Below are 17,554 nucleotides of genomic sequence, written 5' to 3' on the forward strand. Positions count from 1 at the left end.
AATGTGCTAACCATTTTACCTTAATCTATGTTGTACAAAGGAATTTAATTGAGATAATCTACAGCTTATAACATCTAACACTTACCCTTTCAAAGGTTACGATAGCTTCACAATGTTATAAAGCTCTTACCAAAGTTATCCACCACATTACTTGTATACAATGTACTTAGAACAACCATTCCTTCACCTATTAAAGCAAAAATAAACAAAAAGTTTAACGAAGAACGAAGCCTATAAAATTTTACAACGAATAATTGAATGGAATTATCTTATCGATGACAAAAACTAGTTGTTTGCAGCAATTCAGAATAGCGTTCGATAATGGAGCTTATTACTTATTACCATAGCTGGGTACGTGGAAATTTAAGTCAATTTTAAAATTCCTGTCATGAGCGGTGAGCTTCGGGCGTGGTCGGAGATAATCGTCCTTAATTACACGGCTATCCATCATCGAAAACCAACAAACGAGGTGGTTTCCGAAACGCGCGCCCACCCACCCCGGGCAAAATTGCCTGCGAGGCTATATTTGTGTGCACGCGTAAGTTATAATTTCTATTTGATATCACTACATAGTATAAAACAAAGTCGCTTTTTCTGTCCCTATATCCCTATGTACGCTTAAAACTTTAAAACTACGCAACGGATTTTGATGCGGTTTTTTTAAAAGATATAGCGGTTCCTCCTCAAGCGCTAGTTTATTGATAAAATAAGGTAAGTACTTGTAATTAATTTTACAACAAGTCGGTTATAGACTATCCTTCAGTTTTATGCTCATACCTTACCATTTTATATATTTTACGATAAAGATGAAAGTCAAATTATAAATCTCGTCAAGAAAATAGAGATTCTATTTCACTTAAGATTACGACCAACTTTTGAATGGGAATGCTTTTATTACGAAACATTTCGAAAACCATCAAATACATCTACACCTTTATAGACTAAGTATTTACAAGACTTGTCTGTCGAGGAAGACACGAAAAGGAATGTTGTGGTTATTACCTTACCACTATTGTTTCCAACGTTCAGAAAAGGTACAGTTACAGTCATGAGTAATATCATGTACCCACTTTAGAACCCTGTCGCTCTATCATATTTGTCATTTAATGAGACTTACGGTTAAATTTGTCAAAAAAGTTAATGTGACATGGTTTCAAAATGTATATTTCGCAGTCGGATTGTATAATCCACTGTATTACATTACAGCTAGCTGTTTTCAAAAACAGGGCCGTTTTGTAATGCGGCGGTTCAACGATTAGCCGTATTGTCATTGCGATACGTTCTAAAATAAAGCGTAAGTATAGTAAGGTAAGGAGTCACTATGGACCATTATTACGGCGATACGGCTCACCACCTAGCACGTTAGTTTAACAGAAAACTCGGTGGTACTTCATCTTGCGATGGATGTACCTCTGACATTTTTCCATATCAAGCTTCAACTTCTTAGAAGACAGAATTGGCAGTTGCCACGGTATCAGCTGTCACTCGTCTACTGAGAAGGCTGACACCAAACATTCGAGTTCAAAGTCGCGCAACAATGGCGATTGGACCGACTCCGGCGCAACCCGGCTTCGTGTTGGGAGTATCGCTCGTGCATCGTGCTTAACAAGACCAGTATACTGAGAAACTTCAGAAGGACTTTAAAATGCTGTAAGGTTTATTGTTAGTCTAACTAGATAAGTATAGAGATGTTTTTTTTTTATAAAACACATTTCATATAGATCCCAATTCTCACTGAATGTCGTGGAATGACGATGAATACATCGGTTTATCCTATTAGAATCTCACTGGCCGTCCAGCAAGGCAAGGCAGCCAGCATTATGGGCACTTTTGTACAGGGGTCTCTGAGTAGAGGGTTGTTCGAATACATTTTGTATATATAACATAACACATAAACAGCCTATATATGTCAAAGGTAAGATGATTCCGTGCTTCGGAGGGCACGTTAAGCCGTTGGTCACGGCTATTAGCCGTAAAAACACCTCCACCAACCCGCAGTGTAGTAGCGTGGTGGAGTATGCTCCATACCCCCTCCGGTTGATTGAGGGGAGGCCTGTGCCCAGCAGTGGGACATTTTGTATATTTTTCCTTTATTATTATTTACTTATTATTATTATTAATTTTTATTGTGCTGTGTTTTTTTTTATATTATTACTTATAAAATTGTTATTTTAGTAATAAAACTACACAACGTTCCTTTTCACATATATGCTATATGTATAGTGATATCGGCTAGGAGTATATTTAATTCTGTGGTGATAACTTTCCATAAGCCGTTCTTTTCGTTAAACCGTTGGTCCCGGTTACTACTTACTGATGTAAGTAAGTAGTCGAAACATGAGCCATGTCAGGGGCCTTTGGCGGCTCAATAGTAACCCTGACACCAGGGTTGATGACGTTGGTACTCCACCTCACAACCTACACGATAGAAGAAGACTTTCCATGCTTTCATTTTGAAAACAGTAAGCATTTCTGTGTGTTGTGTTATAACTTAATAAAGCTAAGAAATATTTTGCAAAAAAAAAAAACAAAAAAAATTAGTTGTTTGTCCGTACAGACCACAACCATTACCACAACTTCAATGTTTATCTTACAACTAAATATTACCTTTTAGCAAAACTATAAAATATTAACGATATATGTTAGTAGGCGCATATATCTAATAGTTTTTGCGGTTTTAAGTAATTTAGTTTTATTATTGTATTTTCAAACGAATATTCAGAGGTTGGTACTCCACCTCACACAACCCACACGATAGAAGTAGAAGTTCAAGAAGTGTGTTTGTATTTTAACCGACTTCAAAAAGGAAGGGGTTATCAATTTGATATACCTACAATGTATGTAATTTGGGCCTTGCTTCGTTTAAAACTATTGGTACTCGTAAAGGCGATCTTCCTGTCTACGTATATATTTCGTCAGTCCTTGGAATTCCGATTAAAAGAAGTAAATAACTTCTAAACCAATACAGGCTGATTTTCTTTTATCTCCTTAGACAGTTCTCGGAGCTCGCGGTGTACTATTTGGCTCCAACAAAGCGTGTTCCAATAATGAGGATCGCGCGATACGATCGCGGCGGCGGCGGTGCGCGCGCGCCGATCGACGCCACAGATTGTGCACAATCCTGCTCTTCGGCTCTTTTGTACTCTCATAGGGTAAACACTGCATTGTTGCTGCGTCTCACACTACGCTTATAGATTTTAAATTTCGAATCAGTTTAAAAATCTTATAAAATGTGAACTGGTTCTCAACAAACGTGGCAATTAAAAATAAAGGCTCGCTGGACCTTGAGACCTTTCCCTGTATCTTCCCGATCGATACCAAAACAAGATTTTACGATTCTTTTATTGCACCTCACAATCGTTGCAATCATTGGTTTACAAGCAAATAATATTTTATTATTTGCAGGCTTCACCGATCCTGCGTACGCGTCGATTCGCAAATTGTTGCTTTTAAAAACAAGAAAATAAAGTTGGATCTCCCGTCGGTTGTTAAAAATGAAAATTATTCTGCCAGCGCAAACCACGGTGATTACATATCGGCTGGAGCCCGAGGGGCGCCGGGGCCGTCTCGCGGGCTTATTGCCACGTGATTGAAGACCGCCGCTTCGGCCGACAGGCTGGCGTGCGAGCGAGACGGCACGAGCCGGGGGCGTGGGTGAGAACGGGATGCAACCAGCTCAGCATCTGATTAGCATCCCAATTACGGCGCGGGCGCACTGGGATCGAATCTTCGGCTGTAGTGTTGTGCAGTCATGGTTGGAAACCTGTCGATGTCTTTGATTTTGTTTGTTTATTATACACACAACTTTTCATTCGGTCTCTGTGTTTGACTGTATGGATAAACAATACAATACAAAATTCTTTATTACACAATCACACAAGAAAAGATGAAGAACTTCATACAAGGTGAGGATACTTCCCGAACAACACGAGTTCAAACTATATTAAACCGAAATAGAAGTTCAATAAAATACTAACAAAATTACCTAAATGAAGTTATGAAGGATGTGATAAATAGACAATGAGAAACTCCGCCCACAAGTACCTATCGGCTAAGCTGAAATTGCAGTTTCTAATAAATACAGCTAGGCTATCTAGATGTTAGTAAGGAAGTTATTTCAGATCGATAGAAAGGTGGCAACCCTATTAACAAGAAAGGCGATGGCGGCCCAGCCAAGGCGGGGCGGTCGTGCCCAGATTACATCGGCAGCAAGGAAATTTTAAATAAACAAGAAATTATGAAACGACCCAAAGATTATACGCTACGTATTGACCGACCGACAACTAGCCAAGATAATGGCCCATCGTATTTTACTGCCCATCCGATATCGGCACCGAAGACCAAACTCGTAAAGTCAAAGATGGAACGCTTGGCTATAAACTGCAACGGCCAGAAAGTTGCTAGAGGATTTATGTTTTCCTGCAATATTGTGAACGGTTTACACATTCAGGATTTATACATATATCTGGTGCTTGCTTTTACAGCCTATTATTCAAGCAGAATTTATTTCGCTATAAGTTTAGTGAACAACAAACGGCAACAAAAGAATTTTACTATTGCAGTAGTAAGGTAAGGTAAGGTAGTATATACAATAATCTACAGGTTAGGTTAGCTGACCTCGTGAACGATAACGTAGACCCCTTGAGCGAAAAGGGAGGTGATACTGATGATACCAGTATCAAGGTGTTACAGGGTGTTAGTGACATCGTAACGAATACTAAGGGCGATGATTCGGAGTATGATTCTGACGCAATATCAACCTGGTTTTCTAAGATTGAGTCTTCTAGTAGAAAAACAACTGACAGTGTTTCTTATGAATTTACGTCATTCAACATTAGACAAACTTTTAAAGTAATTAAAATTTGCTTTGATAAAAATATATTATAGGTAAGTATTTTGAAATATTTCGAAATAATTACTTCAACCCGCATCACTGACAATCGCCATGTTTGATTACTATAGGGTACGATCTTTATAAGACATATTTATTCCTCATTATAATACAATAAACAAACCAAAGCCCAGCGAGTCCACCGCTAGTTTATAAAATTATGGATTTTAATAATTATGGCAAGTAAATACTTACTATTAATTGAGTCGTGTACTAGATTCAAGATAAATAATGAAATTCTAATTACTAAATAAAGACAGATCTAGAATTAACGAAAAACATTTTCTTTTTTCTATTTAACATATTTATTTGGCGGAAGGCAAGAGGGAAACTGCCCTATTTTCCCTAAAAAGTAGCAACGGAGAATGCTACACCGACAAGAGCGTGGCTCTTAAATTAGTGATGATGATGATGATTTAACTTATTTATGAATTTTAATCAAGAAAAACGTAATAATAAGTCCGATATTTTATCACGTTTTTCTATGACGTCACACTGTGTTATTCATACGAATTCCATAGTAATTTTGTGTTTTGACGTTAAGTAAAAAGTAACTCATTTGACTAGTTGGAAACTAGCCTGTTATGTTTAGGTAAGTACGTTTTCGAAAATATCCTAAAGATTTGGTCTATTATTGCCTAGAAGGACGTACATGAAGATGTCCTTAGAAAAGGTTCAGTACGATCTACCCTGAACCGGCGTGCGTATATGAAACGATTGATGAATGTAGAGGAATCAAGAGAAGTATGTATGTCAGGATCGAAGCAAATGGAATTCCTTGGTGCTTACCCCGGTGGGAAATAGGCGTGAGTTTATGTATGTTTTGTCTATTTATAGAGTAAGGAAGCTTTTAGCTGAAGCAAATGTATCTGGCTACAATCGTCGAACAATTTATTTAACAGTTTATTGTACACAGAACAGGATGAACAACAATAAGACTAACACAAAACAGACAAACAGTTAAGCTTATGTGGGTGACTATCAAAATGTCAAGTTTGGTGGCGAACTTTCATATTATTTTTTCGTGAAAAATTGGGTTCCGACATGAAAAAGGATCCAAAAGGATTACTTAGCACATTTTGATATTCACCCATTTCTAGTAGAAATCTCTTCCAGAAGACCGGGAAAGAGATAAACTTAATCTTTATTCTTCAGTTCTGAAACGCTAGCGACCGAAAATGTTAATCGAAACGAATACCGCAGTTTATGACGGCATCTGTTGGAACTTGGAATTTCGTCGTAATGAAAATAAAATTACTGTTATTTACGAATCGTAATAGAACAAAGCCCGTCTAAATTCTATAAACAGAGACGATTATCTGTTGAGGTCCGATCATAATGGTACATGAAACGCTATACCTCCGATCCGATTGTTTTTCTGATGAGTAAGAATATTGAAGTCGTTTGCGGTTTAGACGTATATCAATATATAATAGATAGATAAAGTATTTATTTACCTATAACGACATAACACAAAACATAAATACAACAGAAAGTACAGGCAAAAGAGATTTCAGCTCAGCAACTGAAGACCCACGATCAATGGAGCGCTGATTTTCAGCTGAACCCTAAAATAAAACACTTTCTTAACAATAAAAAAAACGTGCTCTGTGAACTTATGCTACTAACTTTCCTTTTTTTTATTTCTTATCTGCTTGATTTTCAGATCTTAAGATAAGAAAATTAAAAAGACATATTCGACCTGTTCAAACAGGACAGTAACCTACTTACTTCATAAACTAGCCGTATAACTTTGCGCATTGCATTCGCACCTTCGATAACCTACTCAAAACACGGACAAATTAAGCCCCATTCATATTCCAACAGCATATACAAACGATTCCAGTTTAAACGGAGTTTTACTGAGTGTAATCCTAAGGTAACGGCACCGGGCACTCAGGCGCATGCAGCGCGCGCATACAAACCAATTTGACGTCTCTCATTATGGAGACCACAATACGAAGCTAACTAGTCTCGAGCGCTCCGATCTGTTATTATGTTAATAGGACTGGCTTGGAGACCAATGCCCATTGCTTCACATGTAAAACTTTTAGATAAGCAATCTTTAGAAGGAAGGAAAACACCAGAGTTAATAAGTAGGTACTAAGAGTAGGGCCTGGAAGAGGTTGCTACATGGAAATAGAACCGCTTAATGTAGCTGTAGTTTTTATTTCTCCATTGTTTTTGACTCTTCTATTTTATAATGGTATAATACTTATGTAGTTTATTTAATTTAGTAAATTTTTGTTTCCTGGAAGTGCTTGCCTGGAAGAAATTGATCTAGTGCAATAGGGCCGCCTAAATTGTACTGCATTCATTATGTTATGTCTGATTGTTAAAATTAAGTTCTATGCAATAAAGTTAATTTATTGTAAGATGCTAGGCTAGATTGAGATTATTGAGTAGGAACACGATTATCCAAACTATAATTTAAAAAGTAAAATATCGATGTTCTTTTCCAAAAATAGCTTACGCACTAAATTACTTACGTAAGTATTATCTTTAATATTGTATATATTTATTTAAGTATAGTATAAAATCTTGAGTTGAGGAGCTCGGTGGCACAACGGTAAACGCGCTCGGTCTGCGATTGTTGAAGTTAAGCAACTTTCGCAAAGGCCGATCATAGGATGGGTGACCACAAAAAAAGTTTTCATCTCGAGCTCCTCCGTGCTTCGGAAGGCACGTTAAGCCGTTGGTCCCGGCTGCATTAGCAGTCGTTAATAACCATCAATCCGCACTGGCCGGCGTGATGGCTTAAGGCCCGATCTCCTTATCCATCCATAGGGAAGGCCCGTGACCCAGCAGTGGGGACGTTAATGGACTGATGATGATGATATTATAAAATAACATAACAAATACTTTATTACAGAAAGGAAATACAGAAATACAAAACAAAAGAGAAATGGAAATCGTACAATAGGCAACCTATTATCTAGACTACATTACAATAACCATTAAAGACAGACTGCAAGTCTGTCTCAAGGTGATAAGGATTAACAAAAAAAAACCTACAATCCTGTAATCACACTTAGTAAAACAAAGACTGCTTGCTGACATTCATACGCGCTTCTAAACAGGTTGAGCACGATAATCACGGGGCAATTAAACCGGCTTTCAGCTGTCAATATAGCTTGATAACTGCTAGTAATTGATAGTGTAATGCACGCATCGTCTCCACGGTTGTACACGGAATAATTTACACCCACAGGCTGTGCACCATGGAAATAGAAGTGATAAATACTAGTTACTTCATTATTTCAAATAATATAGCGAGATCTGAGACGATTCATATCATGTAGATAAGGTAACAATTTGATTTTACGATTTTTTAGTTTTGTCCACCGTATTAGCCGTGACAGGCGTTTTAATCTTCTCTTTCATTTATTCAAATCGCTGATCTTGTAGCCAATTACTCTCAGTTACAACAGAGTCCTTGTAAATGGTTGTATATTGTTATACTTGTACGGAAGAACCCTGACTCCCATAATCCAGATTCACTCTAGTTTGGGAGTTCAGAGGTCATTACTTTGTGAAAAATTGAAACAGCCACACATTGTAAAATTTATTTTTTAGCTCCCTGTGTATTAGGCTATTTGAAACAAATATTTTTATTATTATTATTAGTTTATATTCATTATGTAAGTAGAAAGCCATATATCTTAATAGCGACGTAGATAGAAGCCATCAAAACTTTTTGTCAAAGTGTATGGTGTGTATGGGTATCCAACGATAAAAAGACGGAAAATACTAAATAAATGGTTTATTTAGTAAAAAGCCCTGCCATACATCGAGCGTACAGAAACCGGAAGCAAGGTAGCTGTCAGAATAAAATTAAAAATGGCCGAACAGTGTTGTCATTTGTAATGCCACAGATTATATAATTCTACCTGAATATACTTTTTTATAATGTATATTTTAAGTTTATTTAATTGTAAATATTAATATAACAATACGTCACAAAAACAAACTTTTTTATTATTATTATTTTTAATTCTTATTTCTATCCGCTCAACACCTTTCCATAAGATCGTTTGCAAATAATTAATCGATTATTCTTGGTCCTTCGAGCCGGATCACGATGATTAATGGGGACGCCAAAAAATGCGTTGCAAAAAGATGGGTATCATAAAGCGATGTTGATGCATCGGCTGTCTGCTTAAAGGTGATATGGCTCGTTAAGTACACTTTTTATATGTAATTCATATTTAATACCTTCAATTGATGACGCTTCATCTTCCGACAATAAGTTTACTTACTTAATTATTGTATTGTTTATAATTATGATGGGAAGACATTTTTTATGCTTTCTAACAATTCTTAAAAATGTCACGTCAAATCTCTATAAAAAGAAAACGAGATCGAATACTACTACTTCATAGGTAGCATTTACATACAAATGGAATATCATTTCTCTTGTCATAACAGAGAATACGTAACAATATAGCAATATTTAATTACAATAAGATTTCTATCTTGTATGCCGGATCGTTGTCAGGTGACTCGTCTATGCTCGTTCCATTCCAAACCCCAAATATCACAAGATAAACATGCGGCATTACCACTATCTGTGATATCAATAGTTATTAGTACATGCCGAGGGCCATCTGATATTCCTTTACTGCGCCGTTTTAATAAAAACCGTCCAGAATTAAAAATAACACGTTATTCAAACCATATTTGGTGCGACAAGAAGGATGTCAGAGATCTTTTAAAATTTGTCGAGGAGCAGTATCAAAGAGCACCGACAGCACATAAATCTAGTAGGAATTATCATAACGAGTCGGTTTTGTAACGAAATTGGGACTTTCTAAGAAATCACTGGCGCGCGCTATAAAGTGAGATTTACAACGCAGCGCCGGGCATTTGTCTGCAACTGCCTGGTGTTGGTGTTTGTGTACTAGATGATGGTGATATATGCTGTACAACACAAACACACAAATAACATAAAAAGAAACATAGAGTAAGAACGCAAATAGGTGCAATATTTCCAGTTGATGAACTATCCATTGTTGCTTGCTTTTGTATAGACATATATTGGTGCTAATTCCTGTAAATACCATCTAATTTTATTTTAAGTTATATCTGTCCTTTTCTTATCCGCCGAAAAGGAAAGGGACGGGTAATCGACAAGCATAAAATTTATGGAACACACGTCAATTTTAAGCACAAATCTAAACCAACCGTCTAAAAATTTTACGTCAGTCAATAACCCGACACATTAATTTACTCATTCTTCCTAAAATTAAGAGCTGTGAATCATCCGTCCCTTTCCTTTTCGACGGATACGAAAATGACGGATATAACCTAAAATAAAATTAGGCGGTGTCTGCAGGAATCGGGGCCATTATAGTTTTTTTTTATAGAATAAGGAATAAGTATAGGTACCATAAGTACAGCGAAATGTCGCCAAGAAATAAGAAAAGTGACAGACCCAAGTATGAATTTGTGCTAAATCTACACTAATACAATTAAGAGGTAAAGTTAGGAAGTTTGACTTTAAAATATAAATAAATAGGGTTTATTTCTCTACTTAAAAATACTGTTCTCCACTTAAAAAAAACAGAACAAAACATTCTTACGCTAACTTTGTGATTGTGATACAATACAAGTGTAAGTAGTGTGTGTTTTTAGTGTAGTTTGTTTGTTAGTGTAACTACTGAACCGATTTTGTAAATTCTTTCCTGTAGAAAGCTACGTTATTCCTGAGTGATATAGGTTATATTTGCCCGTAGTCCACGCTATACACAATAGTGTTTTCGAATAATCGATTATTAATCGATATACAGTCGATTATCGGGCAACAATAGATACAATATACGAGATACGTAGATATAAAATGAAATACAGATACCAGAAGGTAAATTGTGGTGATAGCACTATATAAAATGCATTTTATATTAAACTAATTTACGAAACTGTAGAACCAAAGTCGTTAGCGAAACGATTAGACGATTTTACAGTCTAGTTCGCTATAAGATTGCCCTGGTTTTATTTAATGAAAATAATTGGCAGTTATTTAAAGCTGGTTGTGAATGTAATATATATAATAAAGGATGACTATATATTACCTGCCTATATACGTCCCACTGCTGGGCACAGGCCTCCCCACAATCAACCGGAGGGAGTATGGAGCATACTCAACCACGCTGCTCCACTGCGGGTTGGTGGAGGTGTTTTTACTGCTAATAGCCGGGACCAACGGCTTAACGTGCCCTCCGAAGCACGGAATCATCTTACTTTTTCGGGCAATCAGGTGATTCAAGCCTGAAAAGTCCTTACCAAACAAAGGACAGTCTCACAAAGTGATTTCGACAATGTCCCCATCGGGAATCGAACCCGGAACTCCAGATCGTGAGCCTAACGCTCTAACCACTAGACCACGGAGGCTGTTTGGTTTTTTATTTGGTAAAGGATGACTATAACAAGAGTATAATACTGGCGCATCATTGCCGATTGAACTTTGATTGCCTCCATAAACGTTGGAATACGTTTATATCGCGAACGTGTTGTAAAACTGTTAAAGCAATGAGGGATTTTTCGGCTACGTTCCTCAATATAGATGGCGCTGTAAAGATTTTCCTTCGTTTAACCTTTTAATTAAAGAAGGGGGAGGCCTTTGCCCGGCAGTGGGACACTAACTAGGCTACAGAAAAAAAAATCTTTTAATTTCATCTGCATCTTTGTTTTTCGGTATAAATGATGGCCCTTTTTATTACACCCAGGCACAATTACACCCATTATTATTATGATCAAAATAAAGAGAAGCAATATAGGTAGCTACATAATTCTATACATGATGTGATTCAAATATCAAGCAACAATTATTTTTATATATGCTTCTGCCATTAAGTACATTGTATTTTTGAATAATATACCTGATTCTGAGTTGATTTTGATATCAACTCAGAATCATGGTTTGAATTATCTCTCAACATTTTCGCTTCTCGACAATTTTACTATTTGGATTTTACGAGGAGTGTAAGACTGAGTGATCACGACCACGTTTCTCGGACTAGGCACCTAATTGACTTGGAACATTCTCGAAGCTGCTCTTGCCAAACGACCAACCCAAAGTGCTTTGCATCCTCAATACCCTTAGGCACACCTAGGACACTTTATACGAAAATCTCATTCTTAGTTTATGCTACCTAGCGTGTAAGTGTGAGCGAGACAGTCGTATGACTCCTTAGCGGCTTACGGCCAGTTAACACTAAAGTAAGACCCAGAGGGTGAGGTCGGCGTCCCATACAAATTGGCGGGGGGGGGGGGGGGGGGGGGGGTTTTGGAAGAGTTACCGTTCTATACGTAGTATTATTCTTTAAAATACATAATAACGGGTTGTTACCGCGTTTAAAGTAGGAATATGAGACTCCCGATATTTCGACACTGTTGCAAGTGCCATGATCACGGGATGACTGATGAGATTGGAGTGGAGTAGGTAGATCCAATCTCATCAGTCATCCCGTGATCATGGCACTGATCACGGGATGATCACATCATGGCACTTGCAACAGTGTTTGTTTTAATTATGATAATGGCCCCGATTCCTGCAGACACCGCCTAATTTTATTTTAAGTTATATCCGTCATTTTCATATCCGTCGAAAAGGAAAGGGACGGATGATTCACAGCTCTTAATTTTAGGAAGAATGAGTAAATGACTGAATGAATACTGCACAGTACTAGAATGAATAACCCGGGCGAATCAAAAGGTACGTCTCTGGTATGCAATCCGTTTGACGTGCTGTCTACTTAACTGTGTAGGGTTATTGACGGATGTAAAATTTTTAGACGGTTGGTTTAGATTTGTGCTTAAAATTGACGTGTGTTCCATAAATTTTATGCTTGTCGATTACCCGTCCCTTTCCTTTTCGGCGGATAAGAAAATGACAGATATAACTTAAAATAAAATTAGATGGTATTTACAGGAATTAGCACCAATACCCGCGTAAACTTAAAACAATGTACCTATTTATTCTATGCCTTAGGAATTTATCACCTACTTATTTAATACTGGTTTCCCCTCCGCTTGATCGAGGGGTGGCCTGTACCCAGAAGTGGGTCGTATGTATGATGTTTGTCACGTATATTATTAAGTAAAACTAGTTAATGAGAGGTACTTATCCTTCAACGAAGTTGAGAGACCATTAATTTGCAGAATAATGCTACCATCTGTCAAAATGTCAAGCGTACGCGTTTCAATTAGTCCTCTAGGGTCACATGCCACCCTTCGATACTCATTGAATTAATACATGTTGTGTTCAAACTATACGTTTGACATGTCAACAAGAGGGGCTCTGGCATATTGGAAGTGAAAAAAAAAGATAATACCAAAGGATATTAGACATTTTTTTTGACATTAGAAAGACCCAAAGCTTCTTCTATCGCGTGGGTTGTGAGGATTACCAACCTCAGCAACAATGGTGTCAGGGTAAGTATTGAGCCGCCAAAAGTCCCTGACTTGGCTCTCAAACCAAAACCAAAACTAAACTATTATGTAGGACCAAGCCCAAACTAAACATTTTTTTTCCAGTAATTAATGGTAACAATGCTACTCAAGAGTTTTCGCTGTCGCAGAAGTAAGTAATTATATATCTAGTATCTATTAGTGAGTAATATCCTAGTTTAGAATATTCTTGAAGACTAACAAACTAATAAACCTGAAGGCTGACGTAATTCCATCTCGGAGTTCATTATTGAGAACAACGACTATACTCTGTGCATTCGAATCAAGTGTATGAGTGCAAGAAACAAGAGCCCCTTTGTATCGCGAGTATGACATAAAAACAGATGAAGTGTTTATAATAATTAGCTGACAATGCAAGGAATGAGTTTCACTTTCCCAGACGCGCTGTGATTCCAGAAAATGTCTCGAGGTTCGCCTCAAACGGGACCCGACATTGATGGAATAACTTCCACGTGTTTTTCTATACGGCTTTGTTATGATGACCTCTTTGGTTAATTCGAAAACGGATGTTGACAAGCAAAGAATTGCTAAAAGCTTTTGGTTATCTTGGTGTTGTATGTAGTGGTTCGCCATTACCAGAAATGAATTGGACAAATAATATGCTTTTCTCTTCATTAAACTTATTTTTCTTCCGAAAAGAATCTCGAGTGTCGATATATTTCTGAATTAAATTAATTAGGTAACGGCACGGTGTCAAGCTCTCTAATTAACTTTAAAATATGTCGCTCCTCTTAATTACTACCAAAAACAACATATAACCGAAATATAAAAGGCCCAAAATTCATTACTGTTCCGAAAAAACTTTACAGACATCGTTTCGTTCGATCGTTTAAGGATACGTTGTTAAACCGAAATTTATGTAGAAATGCGAGTTGGCCAGTTTTTGCGATGCATCCAGGCGCATGCTGGTGCACCAACTTGTTTGTTCTTTTACATCCAACCTTCTTTATTTCGCATTAAAGATCAAAGTGGAAGAAATAAGTTGAACATTATCTTGGTAGTCTTGGAGGGCTAGCTTTTTTCTCGACAACGTGTATTTTGTTACAACGTTAACACAGCTGCTTGGTGTTATTTTTTTAAAGAGCGTCTCTCATTTCCTATGCAGTAAAAACGAGCTCTTGTGTGACAATATTAATGGTCTCTCTACCGAGAAGTATTATAATTTATGTTGATTCGTCCGGGAGGTCAACCAAATGCGATTTAAAATATAACTAACATATGATGTGGGAAAGCCATAAACAATTTAATTTTACTTCTAATACCAAAGTATATCTACTCAAGGATGACTGTAAATTTAAGAGACGTGTTTATGAGCTGCTTTCAACAAATGTTTCTGTAACTATTTATTATTTCCTTCGTAAATATTTTTGCGGTCTATTTCTCGTCTCAACTGTACAAAGTTTTTAGCATATTATTATAATTATTTGGGTTTATTTGGTAATTCATTGAATTGCTTTCCAATGGTTTGTCCACGTAAAACAATACAATCAAGTTGATATCAGTTAAGCTTTGCAGCACACGAACCAATTAAAAGCATTTCGATTTCCATTGTGAAGCGATATCAAATAGCTGTTGACCAATTATCAATGAACCGGGGCACTGAATGTCTTCACGTAGGGTGAGCCTAAGACGCCGTAATGTCGCTATTACACGAGTCGATTTTAAGGGCCCTATAGTATGTCTAAAGGGCGACTCATGTTCCTCCCTAAGTGTTGTTACACCACCCTGAACCCAACTTAGGGTCTTGAAATCGTGTAGTGTAATAGCGGCTTAAGCCACGTTAGCTTTCATCTGCACCGTCTCCACGTGATTTATTTTATTTCCCAATTTTACTACCGGCCTTCTTTTGGTTTCTTTCGTTTCATTTTAGGAAACGTTACGAGGAACACATGTGATTTATGCTCCTGTTTCGTGATCTTAGTTACTAAATTGCTGCATTGGAATGCCGGATTCATATTTTTTAATGCCCTTATAATAAATGATAGAACAAGTCACCAGCATTGTGAAATAAATGGAGCTTACTTCATAATCTGTGTTAGAGACAAACTATTTGGTCAGATGAAAAAGAAAGATCTTGATAAACTAAATCAGAACTTATGAATCGTATAGGTAATACAGTGCTAACAAAGATGGAATTCTAAATAAAGTACTTTTTTTTGACGTGACTTATCGTGAATTTTCCGCAAATGGCATTAACTATTTGGCCGGGCCAATGAAGAACGCTGAGGGCTCTCACCCGGTACAAAATTTAAGACAACAGGCCCGAGGGTGTCCAATAAATAAATTGCCACCAACGTCTACTATAAAACAAACGCTAAAACTCGAAGTACCAGAGGCCAAAAGCTATTTGTTTCAAACGGTTTCTAAGCATGACTTATTGCCGAGCAAACAATAAAGGCTACCAGCTACTTGCTTGTAGGAATTCCTGTTACTCTGTACTATTCACTTTAAAATTTAGTATTGTTTCAGCTCTCCGCACCGACTGGGAACAATGATCTGCGACTGATTATGCAGAGATCCTTACTTTCTGTAGAGTTGTCTGATTGCCTCGTGCATTAACGTATTTGTCGCTCAAAGGTAAGCATTGTATGCTTTCTAAAGCTTTCGGGCCAAGCCGAAGAACAAATTAGAAAGCATCTTTTATGTGACAAGTGACAAAACGTAATTGATCGGTGACAAAGTTACGGTTTGGGACGCTTTGAGAATAGATGCAGGTACTAGTAAGCCGCTTTGAGTCTGCCTATTGTAGCACCGCGAAGTGACGATTGTCGGGACTGCAATTTTTTTGCGTAGTAAAGTTTGTTTTGTATTTTTGCAAGGTGACGGTATGTAATGCTCACCCAGATAAAAATTGAAAACGAAGGTACTTATTGTTGTTTAGACTCGAAAGTTGTTTGGAAATCGCCGTTTGCAATTTAGAATGCTGTTTATAACCCTTACAGGCTTTGTTTGAATTTATATTAGGTATAACATCTTAGGTTTGGTATTTCTGTGGTACCTACACGTGTTTGATGTATGGATGTAGACATTGTATTCGACTTTGTGTTTCTAAATTCTTGGCCAAGTCTCCTATATGTTCTGAAGAACAAGAATCTTGGCGTAGATTACTCAATGTGGCGTAACTCACCAAACGGAAGCAGCTAGGCCGAAGTAGTAGAGCAGCAGGAAGACGACCGCGCAGTTGGGGTTGGCGAGGCCGTCGTGCGCCAGCAGCATGCGCGCGGGCGACGTGGAGTCCTTGGCGCAGCCAGCGGCGGCGCGGCCCGCAGCGGCCCGCACGCCCCAGCCCGCGGCCGCGGCGCAGCGGCACAGCGCCACCAGCACCAGCGCGCGCGACCCCGCGCCGCCCGCCCCCGGGCCCGAACCGCCGGCCCCGCACGCCAGTTGGGCGCCCACGGCCGCCAGCGTGCACACGAAGCTGAGCGCGGCCCACGTCGCCAGCCACACCTCGGCGGCGCGCCGCTCGCCCGCCTCCCACAGCACCTCGGCGTCGCAGAACTGCGCGCAGCGGCCCGAGCCCCGCACCCACACCCAGCTGTTGGGCTCCACCAGCTTCCTGCAGCCGCTGCGGCCGCCCGCCGCCGTGTCCAGTGGGGTCGTCCCCACGGGCGGCGCCCGCTCCCCGGGGCCCTCCATGCACATATGCTCGTGGTTGTTCTCGGCGGGGAACAGCGAGCAGTCCAGCTCGGCGGGCCACGTGAACCCGAACCCCTTCAGCACGGGGTAGCACCGCTCGTACACGCTCTCGCACAGTCCCCGGCAGGGTCCTATTGGCAACGCGACTTTGTCGGTACACATGGGAACGTAAACCGCGCACAGAAACAGGTGCAGCTGCGAGGAGCAGCCGTACTGCACGAGCGGGCTGAAGGTCTGCAGCGTGACGTCGGCGTCCGCCTGCAGTGTGTGGCGCGCCAGGTTGGGCATCCCGGTCTGGTTGTAGCCGATATTTTTGCACATGGCCACCTTGATGGGCTCGCAGCTGCGCACGGATGCCTCGCCGGCGGCGGCGGCCACGAGCGCGGCGGCCCACAGCAGCGCGCAGCAGCCCTGCATCGTGGTGGATGGCTCACACGGCTCGCATCGCCCGATGTTTACGCGCGGCCGCTGACGGAGCGCGACGTACGGCGCGCGGCGCGTCTCGACACGTAGTGCGGCTGAGGCGCTGCGCCCGCGACCCGGGGGAGGGGGGAGGGG

At 39.3% G+C, this 17,554-nt stretch overlaps 1 protein-coding gene across 1 annotated transcript in view; it reads right to left on the reverse strand.

The window, feature by feature from the left end:
* Positions 1–17,531, reverse strand: part of LOC126373798 (frizzled-4) — a 46,177-nt gene extending 28,646 nt beyond the window's left edge. The window contains exon 1 of the mRNA XM_050020101.1: positions 16,488–17,531. Coding sequence (XP_049876058.1) covers positions 16,488–17,413 — 926 coding nt within the window. The 5' untranslated portion in view covers positions 17,414–17,531. The remainder of the gene's footprint in view (positions 1–16,487) is intronic.
* Positions 17,532–17,554: the final 23 nt, after the last annotated feature.

The sequence above is a fragment of the Pectinophora gossypiella genome, chromosome 16 (assembly GCF_024362695.1).
Source record: "Pectinophora gossypiella chromosome 16, ilPecGoss1.1, whole genome shotgun sequence".
NCBI lineage: Eukaryota > Metazoa > Arthropoda > Insecta > Lepidoptera > Gelechiidae > Pectinophora > Pectinophora gossypiella.